The 15,311-nt window shown below is 36.1% G+C and overlaps 1 protein-coding gene across 1 annotated transcript in view; it reads right to left on the bottom strand.

Moving 5' to 3' along the window:
* The window catches only part of LOC107587723 (protein limb expression 1-like), a 12,240-nt gene extending 1,943 nt beyond the window's left edge, over positions 1-10,297 (bottom strand). The window contains exons 1-4 of the mRNA XM_016275605.1: positions 10,095-10,297; positions 5,775-5,938; positions 2,986-3,126; positions 2,218-2,313 (exon numbers count right to left, since the gene is read on the bottom strand). Coding sequence (XP_016131091.1) covers positions 2,218-2,313; positions 2,986-3,126; positions 5,775-5,938; positions 10,095-10,137 — 444 coding nt within the window. The 5' untranslated portion in view covers positions 10,138-10,297. The remainder of the gene's footprint in view (positions 1-2,217; positions 2,314-2,985; positions 3,127-5,774; positions 5,939-10,094) is intronic.
* Between the last annotated feature and the right edge of the window lie 5,014 nt (positions 10,298-15,311).

The raw sequence follows: 15,311 nt of genomic DNA, 5'->3' as shown, positions 1-15,311 counted from the left end.
AAAACGCCTGTTTGTGTTGATATGTATAGTCAAAGTTCATTTAAATGTATAAAAAAGTACTTTTAAATGGATTATAAATATATATAGCTAAAGTATAGTGCAGCTACTCATTTATTTATTTAGTAAAATATATAATTTTCATATTAACCTATCAAAGTATGAGGACAAAACATTTTGGTACAATTACCAGAACTAAAAGACCTGCAGCATAATCAAATTCCTGGAGACATCATCACATGGTTTTTGTTTTTGAAGTATGCTTATCATATTTAACACATTAGTGTCTAAACAGTTGGCGTATTGCTTTAGCATTTCTTCTTCACTTCAGACTGTCATACTGAGGATCACTGTAGACTTATGTGTGAAACAGAGCCTCATTGTGCGTACAGCATGTGAGTGATATTTTTTTTTCTATACACATGAACTGGTGATCTTCTATAGGCTCTGGAGAACATCCACAAATAGATTTTGGTGCAGTGTCTGTAAGAGAAAAGTGTATCCTGCCACACAAGTAGCCTTTTTTGCTATTTGTCCTGTTTTCACACTTTTGACAGAATGTGTAGCATGAGTAAAGTTCTGACAGATTAAACATTAAAAGCATTTCCTGGCAGCTTTTATGAAAACTCTGCATGTGAAACATCAGCCTAATTATGGAGTTTTTAATGCTAATAAACACATAATATGTAACAATTCATCACAGTGCAGCTGAAGCTTTCAAGCTTCAAAGAGGACACAAAACCCATAACCATAACATTAAAGTGTTTCAAGTGAGCTGTGCACTGAAGTATTATGAAAGTTTTGTGTGAGAAACAGACTGAAATGTATTATTCACAGATAATCTATACACTGTCCCCTGGTAGTGTAATTATATACCGTTCAAATGTTTAGGGTTGGTAAATATTTTTTAAAGTGCAACTCATTAAGAAGTCTCTTATGCTCACCAAGTCTGCTTATACTTGAACTTGAGCAAAAGCAGTAATATTGTGAAATATTATTACAATTTAAAATAGCTGCTTTCTATTTGAATGTATTTAAAACGTACTAGTTTATTCCTGTGATGGCAAAGCTGAATTATCAGCATCATTACTCCAGTCTTCAATGTCACATGATCCTTCAGAAATCATTCCAATATGCTGATCTGCTGCTCAAGAAACATTTCTCATTATTATCAATATTAACTCTGATTTATATAGTTGTGCTGCTTATTATTTTATGGAAAATGAATTCATAACTCCAACTGACGACTACTAAAGCAACTATACTGTATACTATATAGAACATCTAGTGTCTTATTGTTTATATCATCACATAACTATATTTAAACTATATTAGGATCCAGCAATATTTTTAATCTTACATCTATAGTATTTCCAACTTTACCTGCATACATACAGCACACAATAAGAAATATATATTATATGGCAAATCTAAACTCCATGTTTGTATATATCATTACAAAATGTAAACAAAATTATCGCACAGCTCTATATATAAATTTGTATGTATTTTATAAATGTAACTTTATTAGCATACATACAGTATACTCAAGTAAAGCAATATATGCTATATATCAAATCTCAACTGTTTATATCATTGCAAACTATATTATCACCCAGCTTTAATATGCTAAATGTGACTATAAGGAATGAAGGTATTGAGATATTATAAACACTGACATGGTTTTCTGTAAAGCTGCTATTAATGTGTATTGTGAAAAGCAATTAAATAAAATTGAGCTTACAAAATAAAATTAATGAAAAAAAGGTCTGATTCAAAATAATGATTCATTCACAAATTGGATATCGTAATTCTCTCACTGATGCTTCATGTAGAGCAGGGCTGATATTAAGACTGTCACTGAATTACTATTATGATGCTTTTTTATGTTGCTTTTGCACCCTATCTGTAGCTTGAATGGTCCAGTGCTGATTCACTGTCATCGCATGGAAAAGAGCAGCTGAAACATTATTCAAAATATCTTCTTTTATATTCCACATCCAGTTAACAGAAAGTCGCACAGATTTGAAATGACATGAGGGTGAATAAATAATGGCAGATTTATGGATGAGCTAATACTTCATTAACCAGCAAGATTTCTCTTGGTCAACCTGCTTCAGCAAACGTTCCAGCTAGACCAGCACCCAACCAGCATAAACCAGTCTGGACCAGCTGGAGTTTTCAGCAAGGTTACAAAAAGGCTGTTTTTTTTTTCCTAACCTGAAATTCCAGCATGGTTTTCCCAGTGTTCAGCTCCAGCATGAGACAGTATGCTCCTATGCTGGTGCCGGGGTCAGATGCATCTGCAATGTTACCCTGTGAACAGTGGGACACAATGACTTACAGACGTGTCATCACTCAACCCAAGCAGACACAAATACAGAGGGAGGTCTGGGTTTCATTAGACACCCCTTTGCTTTGTTATTCAGTCAGAGCAACTTGTCTTTATTGTTGGAGAAGAAAAGGCCAAGACTGCAGAGGATAAATGACATGAGAGTGAAGGGAGACCACACAGACACACACATACACACACTCCCACAGCATGTGAAAATCTTGGCAGCTACATTCAGGTTTGGGTTGAGGGAGGGTGACATGACTTTTTCTTTGTAGAGGTTTTTTTAATTAAAACAATTTTTTTCTTTTTTTTTTGGGACAAAGCCAATTTATCATTGGAATTGCTTCTTGGCTCTTCATTATAAGGAACAAGGTGGAGCATGCGGGATGGAGCCAGTGCAAAGACATGGATCTATAACTATAGTGGGTGGCCTTCCGTACTTCCAAATTATACTGTTTCTATAGACTGGAAAGCTTTTAGAGCTGTATATACCAAAAGTAATCTACAACTGAGCAGGAATGTACAGATGAGATTTCTTGCTACTGTTAATAATGTACTCGCCCGCCAAAAGGTCTAAAAATCATGTAGATCTCAGCAGTGTCAACTGCAAACTCAGGTTTGTTGATAAGCAGCTTAATAGTAATGAGACTCACACTGGTGGTGCTGACGGCTTCCTTCACGCTGCGTGATATGAACTCGGGAGTGATACGGCGGCAGGGCAACTCATTAAATGTGGAGTTCATCAGAGCGATACGAGCTGCGTCACGTCTGGCCTCTGCTTTACTGTAGCAGTACTATAAGAGAGAGAGAGGCTTTCAATTTATCATCATCATCAAATGCTGAAATATGATCATCTACACTGATTGGGCATTCTTTAGGATTTATTTTGTTCTTGATAACATAAACACTCTGATTGTGCTTCAAAGGAATAGTTCACCACAAAATGTTCTGGTCACAGTGGTTAACAGGTGAAGGGGAAGGTTATCAGTGAATAATGACAAGTTTCACTATATTTCTCAAAAAAAGCTACCGTATTTCACAGTTACAAAGAAACAGCAAGTAACACATTTGAAGTAGAAAACTTAAATGGTATTTTTTGCAATTTAAGTCATCTTTGTTTTATTTACAACTTAATAACATAATAATTATAATTTGTTTTACAGTGTATATTTCAACAACAACAGAAGTAACTATGAAATTACATATAAAAATATACTTAAGTGGGTCAAGTCCCATTCATTCTCATTTCTTGGAAAAGAGCAGCCAGCACAGTTTCCATAATATCTCCTTTTGTCTTCCACACAATTATGAAAGTTATACAGGGCTGGAACATGGGGGTGAGTAAATGACAGAATTTTCATTTTAGGGTGGACTAATCATTTAAGTTAAACTTGTCCTAGCATGTCTTGAACACAAAGCCACAGAATTCCTACTAACCACACCACAATATGTTTTAGATGATGTCTGTGGACCACAAACACGATTAAAGACAGATTTGAGGCTAGCACCGCTGAGTAGTTTCTGGATTTGTAATATTGCTGAAAACCCTTACTGTGCAAAATAACAACCAGGCTATTAAATTTACAAGCAGTGCTGAAATGAAGATGAATATGTTTGGACTTTTGAGAACAAAAAAAGGAGAAAAGATTAGCAAAAATATATGAGAGCAGTGTTTTGAGCATAGAAGATGTTGAAAAAAAAGTTCTGGGTTGCATTTCCCAAAAGCATTGTAAGCCTAAATAGATTGTACAAACTCCTGGCACCAATGGTCTCTACGATCTACTTAGACTTACAAAGCTTTTGGTAAATACAGCCTTGGTCTTTGATCTAAAAGGAAACTCCTCTATGGAATTGGGATACTCTTTGAATTAATTAATCAGTACAAAGTGTAAGAGTATTTTCAATGTGCTCAATCACTGATCAAATATCACAGTCCATTCAGACAGTATAGTGTCACTGGAGTGGTAATTCTCTGGTGTGCTTCAGTCTTTTCAAAGAGCAGCAGCTAGTCCTGAATTTTCCTCAAATAACAGTCATTTCAAATAGAAATCATGGTAACTGCCTCCCTGGTTACAACTATAATAAATACCCATAGTTCCTAGTTATTTTTATTTTTTTTAAATTTAAATGACAAGTTCTGTTTGCGTCATGTTATGTGTTTCATACTGACAAATGAATAAATAAACTCATTATTTTTTTCGAGATTCATTTAATAGAACATTCCATTTGAATTGAAGGAAAATGCCACATACTGATTTGCGGCTGGCAGGAGTAATTTAGCAAATAAGAACCACCTGTTGGCCCTCCTCATTTTCACACAAGAGCCTTTTTTATGGCTGAAGTGAATAGTACTGATGAGCAGTGTTGGGGGTAACGCATTACAAGTAACGAGAGTTACGTAATCAGATTACTTTTTTCAAGTAACTAGTAAAGTAACGCATTACTTTTTAATTTACAAGAGAATATCTGAGTTACTTTTTTAATTTACAAGAAAATATCTGAGTTACTTTTTCAAAAAAGTAACACCAGTTACTTTGTTTTCCCATTTATTGACTGACAAGTTTCCTGTCCCCATATTGGGAGACATCGGAAGTACAGAGGAGTTGTGTGCGCTGTGTGAACATGATGTTACTGTAGTTCTAGACTAAATGTGAATGTGCATTAATTCATCCCACTCACAAAAAACAGATTTAGTATTCATCAAAATGAATTAAAACAGTGAAATGCAAACTCAGAATATGACGCAAACCTGCAATAATTAAATATTAAATAACACAAATGTATCTAAATGTTAAATAACACAAATCTATTTAATCCCATTTTATTAACCAATATCTTTGCTGCTGACCTTTGATGATCCAGTTCAACTATACTAATAAGCAAAAATGACTTTAGATAAACTAACAATTGTGCTTCATTGTTTTTTTTTTATTGTTGAAGAGTGTTTCTTCTCCTGCGTTCTACTGTACAGACGTGAATTTACTTTTGCATCAGCCTGAGGTTTATTCATGACACTTTTTGGTGTGAAAGGGCTTTTATATTTGCTATAAATATAACTTCTTATATTAAAAACAATCAAGCCCTGTTCATATTTAAAAAGTAACGTGAACTTTCCATAAAAAGTAACTAAGTAACGTAATTAGTTACTTTTTTAGGGAGTAAAGCAGTATTGTAATGCATTACTTTTAAAAGTAACTTTCCCCAACACTACTGATGAGATTCTGTTCATAAAGACACTAGATCTGATTTAGTAATGGAATAAGGCCAGAATTGCACCTAAATGAAGGGATTAAAGTTAATTTTAAACCAAACTTTTGCTCATTAATGATAATTAAAAAATCCCAAATTATAATAGCAAGTAGTGTCTTTATGAATGCATCCCTTATAGTACATGCCAAATAAAAATGTAGTAGAAATTCATATTGGAAGTCAGTTCACTTACCTTAAAATTTCCGAAGCAGCTGCCACCTGGTAAAGTGACGTAGCATATGTAGGGAGGGCCGGGTGAGGGAATGGACTCATAGACTACCAGATTATCTGTCTCCATCATCATCCCTTTCATTTGCTTCTGCTCCCAAAACTGGTGAAGCATTCCCACAACATTCACTAGAAGCAGGATAAGAAGGAGAATATTTTGAAATGTGATCACATTAAATATATTTAATATTGATGTGCAAAATTTGCATCACTACAGGTGAGGAACTATGATTTCTCTCACATAATTCCTAAGTCACCTTTTGTTTTTACTGAAAAAGAGTTTTGAGTTTCTTGCAAAGGGATAGTTCACCCAAAAATTCTGTCATCATTTACTCCCCTCGTGTTGTTCCAAACCGGAATTACTTTTTTTTACAATGAAAGTCAGGGGGATCCAATGCTGCTTGGACTAACCTTCTACAAAATATCTTGCCAAAGAAATAATGTCATTATGTAATTTGTCTGGTTTGGAACAACATGAGGGTGAGTACATTTGAGTGAACTAACCCTTTAAGATGCTTTGCAATGATATTGTGTATTTTATTAAAATCTTGTCTGTTAGTATTCAATCTTTTACCTCACAGATCACGAATAAGCTACAGAGGCTCAGCTGTTTATAATGTCAAAGTGGTTAAATAAGAGGTTTTTGACTGCTGTGTTTATTGAAATTGTGCCTGCTCATCAAACAAAGCCAGTTCAGACAGTGTCACTGCCAAAACTTTGAGATGAAAGTTACCATTTTACACTGATCTATGTCACTGATACACAGAGTCACCAGACGCGTTAGTTATAATCATTGCAACAGGCAAATGAAACTGCATGTTAAAGGGATAGTTCACCCAAAAATGAAAATTTGATGTTTATCTGCTTACCTGCAGGGCATCCAAGATGTAGGTGACTTTGTTTCTTCAGTAGAACACAAACGAAGATTTTTAACTCAAACCATTGCAGTCTGTCAGTCATATAATGGAAGTGAATGTACTCCATGGCTTTGAGAGTAAAAAAAAACATACACAAACAAAACCAAATTAAACCCTGCAGCTCGTGATGATACATTGAGGTCTTAAGACACGAAACGATCGGTCTGTGTTTTTGTCCGTGTATGTTTTTTTGACTCTCAAAGCCGTGGAGCCCATTCACTTCCATTATGTGACTGACAGACTGTGTTAAAGTTAAAAATCTTCGTTTGTGTTCTACTGAAGAAACAAAGTCACCTACATCTTGGATGCCCTGCAGGTAAGCAGATAAACATCAAATTTTCATTTTTGGGTGAACTATCCCTTTAAGAAGTGAATGTGCTCCATGGCTTTGAGAGTAAAAAAAAACATACACAAACAAAACCAAATTAAACCCTGCAGCTCGTGACGATACATTGAGGTCTTAAGACACGAAACGATCGGTCTGTGTTTTTGTCCGTGTATGTTTTTTTTTGACTCTCAAAGCCGTGGAGCCCATTCACTTCCATTATGTGACTGACAGATTGTGTTAAAGTTAAAAATCTTCGTTTGTGTTCTACTGAAGAAACAAAGTCACCTACATCTTGGATGCCCTGCAGGTAAGCAGATAAACATCAAATTTTCATTTTTGGGTGAACTATCCCTTTAAAGTGCATGCTTCATCATTCTGCATTTACATTAAAAGACTTTTCTCTCTTTACTGTATCATCAAAAAAAAAAACTGATTCCAAAAAACAAAATGGTCATTCGCTTGTCAGAGTAAAATTCAAACATGAGGTTATATGTTGCAGCATTTAAAATAAAATTATTCAATAATTCAATCACCCTTGTGTAGTTCTAAACCTCGTGAAGTTCTATCTTCTGTGGAGCGCAAAAGAAGATATTTTAAAGAATGCATGTTTTTGTCCATATAAAGTAAATGGGGTCCAAAACATTTTGTTTCACAGATGAAATAAAGTCATACAGGTTTGGAACAACATGAGGGTGAATAAATGATGACATAACTTTCATTTTGATGTGAACTGTCCCTTTAAGTGTATTTTTTTGTTAGAAATGACAGCGTATTTCCCAACACAACATTTACTCACATTCACACATTTGGAAGACACTTTTATCCAAATCAATCTACATTGCATTCAAGGTATATATTTCATCAGTTCATTCATTCAACATACTTGGGAATCAAACTCACAACTGTTTGAGCTACAGGAATGCTTATTAGGTTTCAAACTACAATTTTCCCGAAACTTTTTAAATCACTGTTATGCTGTATAATCATAGCGCGGCAGAGAAAAACAAACATAAATAGGCTATTATTAATCATTTTATGTTCGCTCATTGTAATTGTACTAATTTACTAATTTACTAATTTAAGTGATTCCAGCTCATTTATTAATTATGTTCTCATGTTTAACACAATTTTAACTGTTTACATCCACGTCTAACTTTCCACTTATACCAACATTCACTGTAACATCAGTGTGACGGCTGTCTGGCGTCAACACATGGAAACATTTTCCCAGCAAAACAAACAGGTGCCCATGGGTTCTGTGAGGTGGACAAGCGTCACACATCAGGGAGTTTTGGTGTGATTTTAGAGTTTCACACCCACAGTAAGTGCAATATTTGTGCAGTCTTGCTTTAATCATCTCAGGCAGGGCATATAATATATAACCCCTCTAAAGGGGTCAGCAATAATATTGAGAAGAGGAACCAAAGGTATATTTTTGTAAAAAGCCCATGAATGTGGGAACACAGGCTTGTTTTTACAGCATGAAAATTTCCAACTTTTTGTTTGTTTGAAAGAGTCAGCTGCTGCGAGCACCGCCCAGTCTGTGTCTGTATGCTTCAAAACACACTACGTGAGTGTTTCATTCCAATCTGCTGGTATATGAGCTGCCTTGCTTGTGTTTGTGAATGAGCTTTGGTTCAATCAAAAGGCTGTCGTAGATCAAAGCCCCTTAAAAATCGGAGGTTATTTCACTATCTTTCCCTGACTAGTTGATAAAAATTAAATATTATTAAATATCATTCTTCCCCGTAGTGAGTGGTCATAGATTGTTCATCACAGAGTGTGTCGTCCACACACCCACAATTGTCATCTGAATAATCTTCATACAAATAAAATCACACACACACACTCAGGTTTGTTTTTATGGTTTATGGGGACTCTCCATAGGCGTAATGGTTTTTATACTGTACAAACCGTATTTTCTATTGCCCTACACCAACCCTACCCCTCACAGGAAACTTTCTGCATTTTTAGATTTTCAAAAAAACTCATTCTGAATTATTTATAAGCCTTTTGAATTACTGGGACACTGAAAATGTCCTCATCAATCACCTTCTCGTTGTAATACCTATGTCATACCCATGTTATTATACAAATTTGTGTCCTCATAAACCACATAAACATGCACACACACACACACACACACACACACACACACACACACATACACACACACACACACACACACACTTGTATATTTACAGGGACTCTCTATAGGTGTAGTGGTTTTTATATTGTACAAAATGTATGTTATATACCCTTACCTTTACCCTCACAAAAAGCTACAGGCATGTTTACACTACCATTCAAAACATAACATAATGTTTTAGAAAGAAGTCTCTTAGTGTCACTAAGGCTGTATTATTTGATCAAAAATACAATAAAGACAGTAATATTGTGACATATAATTAGAATTTAAAACAACTGTTTTCTACTTTTATATATTTTATAATGTAATTTATGCCTTTGATGGCAAAGCTGAATTTTCAGCAGCAATTATTCCAGTCTTCAGTGTCACATGATCCTTCAGAAATCATGAAAACAGTTGAAAATACAGAAATCGTGATACTCTTTTTCAGGATTCTTTGATGAATGGAATGAAAGTTGAAAAGAACAGCATTTTATTTATTTTTTTAGCATTGAAATGAGTCTTACTTTAAGTATTACTTTCTTTAAAAAAAAAATCAGAGGCAATTTTTTATTGGTTTATCTAAGTTGTCAGTAGAGCAAAACTAAAACCCATAACCTTCCACAATTAAAGGATAAATACTCATCATCTCTTATTATTCACTTAAAGGGCTGAACCCCCCCTAATAACGAAATCTCACAATTAATCCAGAGCTAGGCATATTATTTATTTTAAAAAAAAACTTTTTTGACATTCAGTTAGTTTTGTTTTTGTTAACAGGACACACAACTTCCCTCTATATAATTCTCATCTATGGGATGCTGCGTTTCTTCTTCAGACATTGAAGAATATGAAGCATAAGGTGAGCAATCAGAACAACCACGCCAAATACATTTGCTACATCTTACTCACAGTCTTTGAAGGTTCTGTCATCATCAGAATCTGGTCCAGACATGATCTCCAACTGCTAGTCCCACACGTCCCGCAGCAATCCTCCTTCTCCGTCTCCAGCTCTCACATGCTCTGGAGAAGTTCAAAACATCAGTTAAGCTCCATCAAAGGGTGAACATGAGGAGGTTCTCTATTAGCCTTCTCCTCTCTAGCCTCCAGAGCAGTCTGTGGAGCCCCCCGGGGGTTCTCTTCACTGGCTGGCCCTCCTTTTGTCAAGGGTTGAACTAATTAGCTGTGAGGTTGGTTGTTGCGCTGCACTCCCTTATATTCACGCACACTCTCACCACATACACTCTCACAGCCTGTTGCACACTCCCACTCGACTGAGTCGACTAAGCCCCGGCCCAGGAATGCAGCCCCCTTCTCCATTCATTCACAGCATGCCCCTGCCTTCCCTCACAACTCACTTTACATATGCAGTGCCCAACTCACTGAACAAACATCCAAGATGGACAGCAGTCAACTTCTGACTGTTTTATAGACCACTTAAATAGCTATTTAACTTAACAAGAACCAGAAAAAAAAACATTAAAACATAATTATAAATCATGTGGCATTCATTTATAAAGAGACTGTCCACTATCCTTATAATACAAAAAGACCCCAAAATTTATATGCAGTGTAAAACATGAAGTTGTAAATAAAACAAATAATATTGGATTGCATGTTTTACAAGAAAATACTATTTCAGTCTTTCTACTTCAAAATTTCATGTTTAAATGAATGTAACTTGCATTTCTTCGTAATTGTCTGTGAAATCTACTAGCACTTTGTAGCAACATTTTTAACTGAAGAAAAAAATGGTGTGAGATTTACTTTTAATGATGGATTTGTTTCTTACAAACACGTAACTATTCACAAGATGTTAATTGATGGATTGGAGTCGTGTGGATTACTGCAATGCTTTTATCAGCTGTTTGGACTCTCATTCTGACGGCACCCATTCACTGCAGATGATCCATTGGTGAGCAAGTGATGTAATGCTAAATTTCTCCAAATCTGTTCTGATGAAGAAACACACTTATCCACATCTTAGTTGGCAAGAGGGTGAGTACATTTTCATTTTTTGGTGAACTATTCCCTTTAATTTAAAAAGTCAATCGCAAAAATGTCTCAGAAAAGTGAAGTTAGTCTTGAGAACAGCTCTGGCATCATTTGTTTGTACATGCTTGGTGTGGTGTTTTGTATCTAAATGTTTTTGTTCTGTCTTAAGAGTCCAAATACCTTTTGAGGCCACTGATTAAATTGCATATATTATTAATAAAAATTACCATACTGTACCCAAAACATTTTATGGCTTTTTGTGAATTCCTTGTTAAACCCAATGTTAAGTTTTGTTTTGTTGTTTTTTTAGACCATGATGCAATCTAAGGGATGATCCTGCTCAGACCGCACTGTGTAGTCATACTCAATGAGAAAACATTTCAATTTAGCAGCTCTGAATGCTTGAATGGCTATTGTTCTGAGAACAAATCCAAGTAGTGGACGTCATTCTTCTGAATGGCTCGCTCAGTCTGGCGAACTTTATTCCCTTTTCTCCACTTAGCATCCATGAGCCTACTTCCTCAATGTTTGAAGCTCAATTCACTTTACATCATTGCCTAAACCACATTTTTCACAAGTCTGATGCCCCTTTTTCAACTTTCTTGTGTCTTTCGTTCTTGGGAAAAAGGGCTCCATTCAAAGTCGAGCTCTATTATGAGACTGCCTTGGGAAGAGAGAGAGAGGTGTTTAGCATAAATGACAATCACAGTATCACAGAAAAGGGGCTGCAACATGGAGACAAACACAGCTTTGGAGCTGAAATGACAAAAACGAGAGGAGGAGAAATATCTGTTTGCAAGAATTAACAGAACGGAATAATTGGCTGGATGTTGTTTTGTGAAAACTCACAACTGTATTAAACAGTTTTTTTAACTATTCTCTATCACTTTTGGTGGTAAACAGCTGCAAGGAATTCACTGGAATGAAAAGACCACCTGGTGTGGGGGACCACTGAGGTCACTGAAAGCTTCAAGTCTGCAGCTGTCAGATCAAAACCAACCCGGGAACCTGAATGTCAATCAAAAAAAAAAAAACTGGGTGGGTTGTCAGGGTTGAGTGGCTCTTAAAAGTGTGTGTGTTCATTCTTTTACTTATGTGACTCCATTCCTATATCTCTGAAGGGCATGCTCAGTCTGTACAGGAAAAAAGGGCAGTCACACTACATTTTTCGTTCTATTCACTTCCATTCATACACATCTTGCCACATTCTAAATTTCACGTTTTTTGAACTCTGACTTGCAAAATTTGTAAATAATATAAGATTGATACTTCACAGCATGACATCTTAGCTGAATTAGAATAACACAAACTTTAAAGCTGCAACATTTCAAGCTTCTAAAGTTTGCAGCATTGCAGAAAAGTGGAGCAGATTATGTGTTATATATTGACATTTATTATTATTTGTTATATGTTGAATTCATGCTGAATTCAAAAGATGCTGCAGAGCATGATGTCATATCACAGCTGTAGCAGTGTCCCAAGAAATTTAGCATGCTCAGTATAGTGTGACTGGCCCTTAGTTCACACAAACATTTAAACTCTGTCATTACTCACCCTCAAATTGTTCTAAACCTCTATGATATTCTTTCTTCTGTTGAGCAGTTGACTGTAGCCACTGATATTGACACACTATGGAAGTCAATTGCTACAGTCGTCTCTTTGGTTAGGTTGTAACACGTTTTGTTCAGCATCTGTAACTCATTGAATTAATATACAAAGCACCCACATTTGTTTACTACAAAAGTAACCAATTCAAACATCTGCAAGAATATCACAGCCCTTATAAGTTGATGTCAAATACATGGAGTGCCTTTATTACAATCTACCCCACTGTCAGGGTTGTAACACATGCTGGTATAAGTTGTAACAATTAGACAAAAGAAGCAAAAACAGAAGTCACATTTTGCAAATACAAAACAATGTCTCACTTTCTGTGACTGACCACAGCTGAAATCCACTTTCTGTTTGATGCAGGAGTGTGTGCGTGTGTGCGTGTGTGTGTAAATTAAACTACTTGAACAAACTTCCTTAACAGTATTTATGCTTAATGAACACCCCAGTGTACCGAGGTAAAGAACATGCACATCTAACAAAAAACTGTGCAAATTTGTGTGTGAGATTGTGTCTGTGTATGAATGTTCTCAATCAGAGTCACAATGGTGACAAATCAATGTTTTTGACCCTAGAGTGCAGGCTGCATACACTCTTAAAAATAAAGGTGCTTCACGATGCCATAGAAGAACCTTTTTGTCTAAATGGCTCCATAAAGAACCTTTAACATCTGAAGAACCTTTCTGTTTCACAAAAGGTTCTTTGTGGCGAAAGAAGGTTCTTCAGATTACAAAAAGGTAAGAAAGAGATGGTTCTTTAACAAACCTTTGACTGAATGGTTCTTTGTGGAACAAAAAATGGTTCTTCTATGGCATCGCTTGAAGAACCTTTTGAAGCACCTTTATTTTTAAGAGTGTAGGACACATTTTACCCACACTTCCTTTGGCTTTGAGCTGCCAAATGGCTCCATATAGACAATATGAAAGTTCTCAGTTCTCAGGGGATGCTAAGATGTGTTACAACTTACCCACCACTGTCATCCAGTGTTTAGCTAGCTGTATTAGCATAATGGTTTGAAAGTTAAAAAAATGCATCACATTTTGCCTGCAATCTACAATTTATTTCTAATGTAAGATATATGATTTTATCTGAGTGTTTACTATTGTCATTTTCCATTATTGACACACTATTTTCCTAATTAATGCTGTACAGTTGCTTTGACACAATCTGTATTGTTAAAAGCGTTATATAAATAAAGGTGACTTGACTTGACTTGACTTGACTTGACTATCTGCAACAGTTCCAGTACAGTGCCTTGTGAAAGTATTCATACTCTTAATTTTTTCCCCATTTTGTTATGTTGCTGCCTTATGTTAAAAAAAATTTAATTACTTTTTTTTCCACATCAGTCTACACTCCATAAACCATAATGGCAAAGCAAAAAAACAACTTAACATCTTTGCAAGTTTGTTAAAAAATTCCATTTATCTGGGGCAGTTGAAATTAGCTCAGGAGCATTCATATCGCTTGTAGATGTTACTGAGTGAAGATAACCTGTGACAAATTCAACTGAATGGATATTATTTGGAAAGGCACACACCTCTCAATAAAAGGTCTAACAGCTGAAAATATGTATCAGAGCAAAAACCAAGCCCTGAGGTCAAAAGAACTGTCTGTATAGAGCTCATAAACAGGATTGCATCAAGAAACATATCTGGGGAAGAGTTCAGAAAAATGTGCCTGCATTGAAGGTTTGCAGAAGCATGTAGTCTCCATTTCTCTAGTGGAAGAAGTTTGAAATAACCATAACTCTTCCTAGAGCTGGCCTCCTGGCCAAACTGAGCAATCGATAAAGAAGGGCTTTGGTTAGACTGGAAACCAAGAGCCTGATGGCGACTCTAATTTAGCTCTATGATCATATGTGGAGGAGAAACCTACAGAAGCACAAACTTCACTGCAACACTCCACCGATCTGGTCTTTATGGCGGTGTGGCCAAACTCAATCCTCTCCTCAGTGAAGACACATGAAAACACACTTGGAATTTGCACAAAAGCACCTAAAGAACCCTCAGATTGTGAGAAACAAGATTCTCTGGTCTGATGAACTGCAATTCCAAGTATCATGTTTAAAGGAAACCAGGCACTGCTCATCACCTGCAGAGTAGCATCCCAAAAGTAAAGTGTGCTGGTAGCAGTCTCATGCTGAGGGGCTGTTTTTCAGTGGCAGGGACTGAGGGACTCGTCAGAGTAGAAGAAAAGTTCAGTGCATTAAAATATTGAGATATCCTTAATGAAAACCCAGTCCAGAGCATTCAGAACCTCAGACTAAGCAGAAGGTTCACCTTCCAACAGGACAATGACCCTAAGCACACAGCAAGAGTGACTTATAGACAACTCTGTGAATGTCCTTGAGTGGCCATGCCAGGGCCTGGGCTTGAACCCAATCAAACATTTCTGGAGAAACCTGAAAATGTGCATCTGCCCCCATCCAAGCTGGCAGAGCTTGAGAGGTGAAGAGGTGAGGACAAGAATGGCAGATAATTGCCAAATGCTGATGTGCAAAGCTTGTCGCATCATACCAAA

Source organism: Sinocyclocheilus grahami, unplaced genomic scaffold (assembly GCF_001515645.1).
Source record: "Sinocyclocheilus grahami isolate Dianchi unplaced genomic scaffold, SAMN03320097.WGS_v1.1 scaffold95.1, whole genome shotgun sequence".
NCBI classification, from domain to species: domain Eukaryota; kingdom Metazoa; phylum Chordata; class Actinopteri; order Cypriniformes; family Cyprinidae; genus Sinocyclocheilus; species Sinocyclocheilus grahami.
The sequence above is the reverse complement of the archived record's forward strand: the minus strand, read 5'-3'. Positions and strand labels throughout refer to the sequence as shown.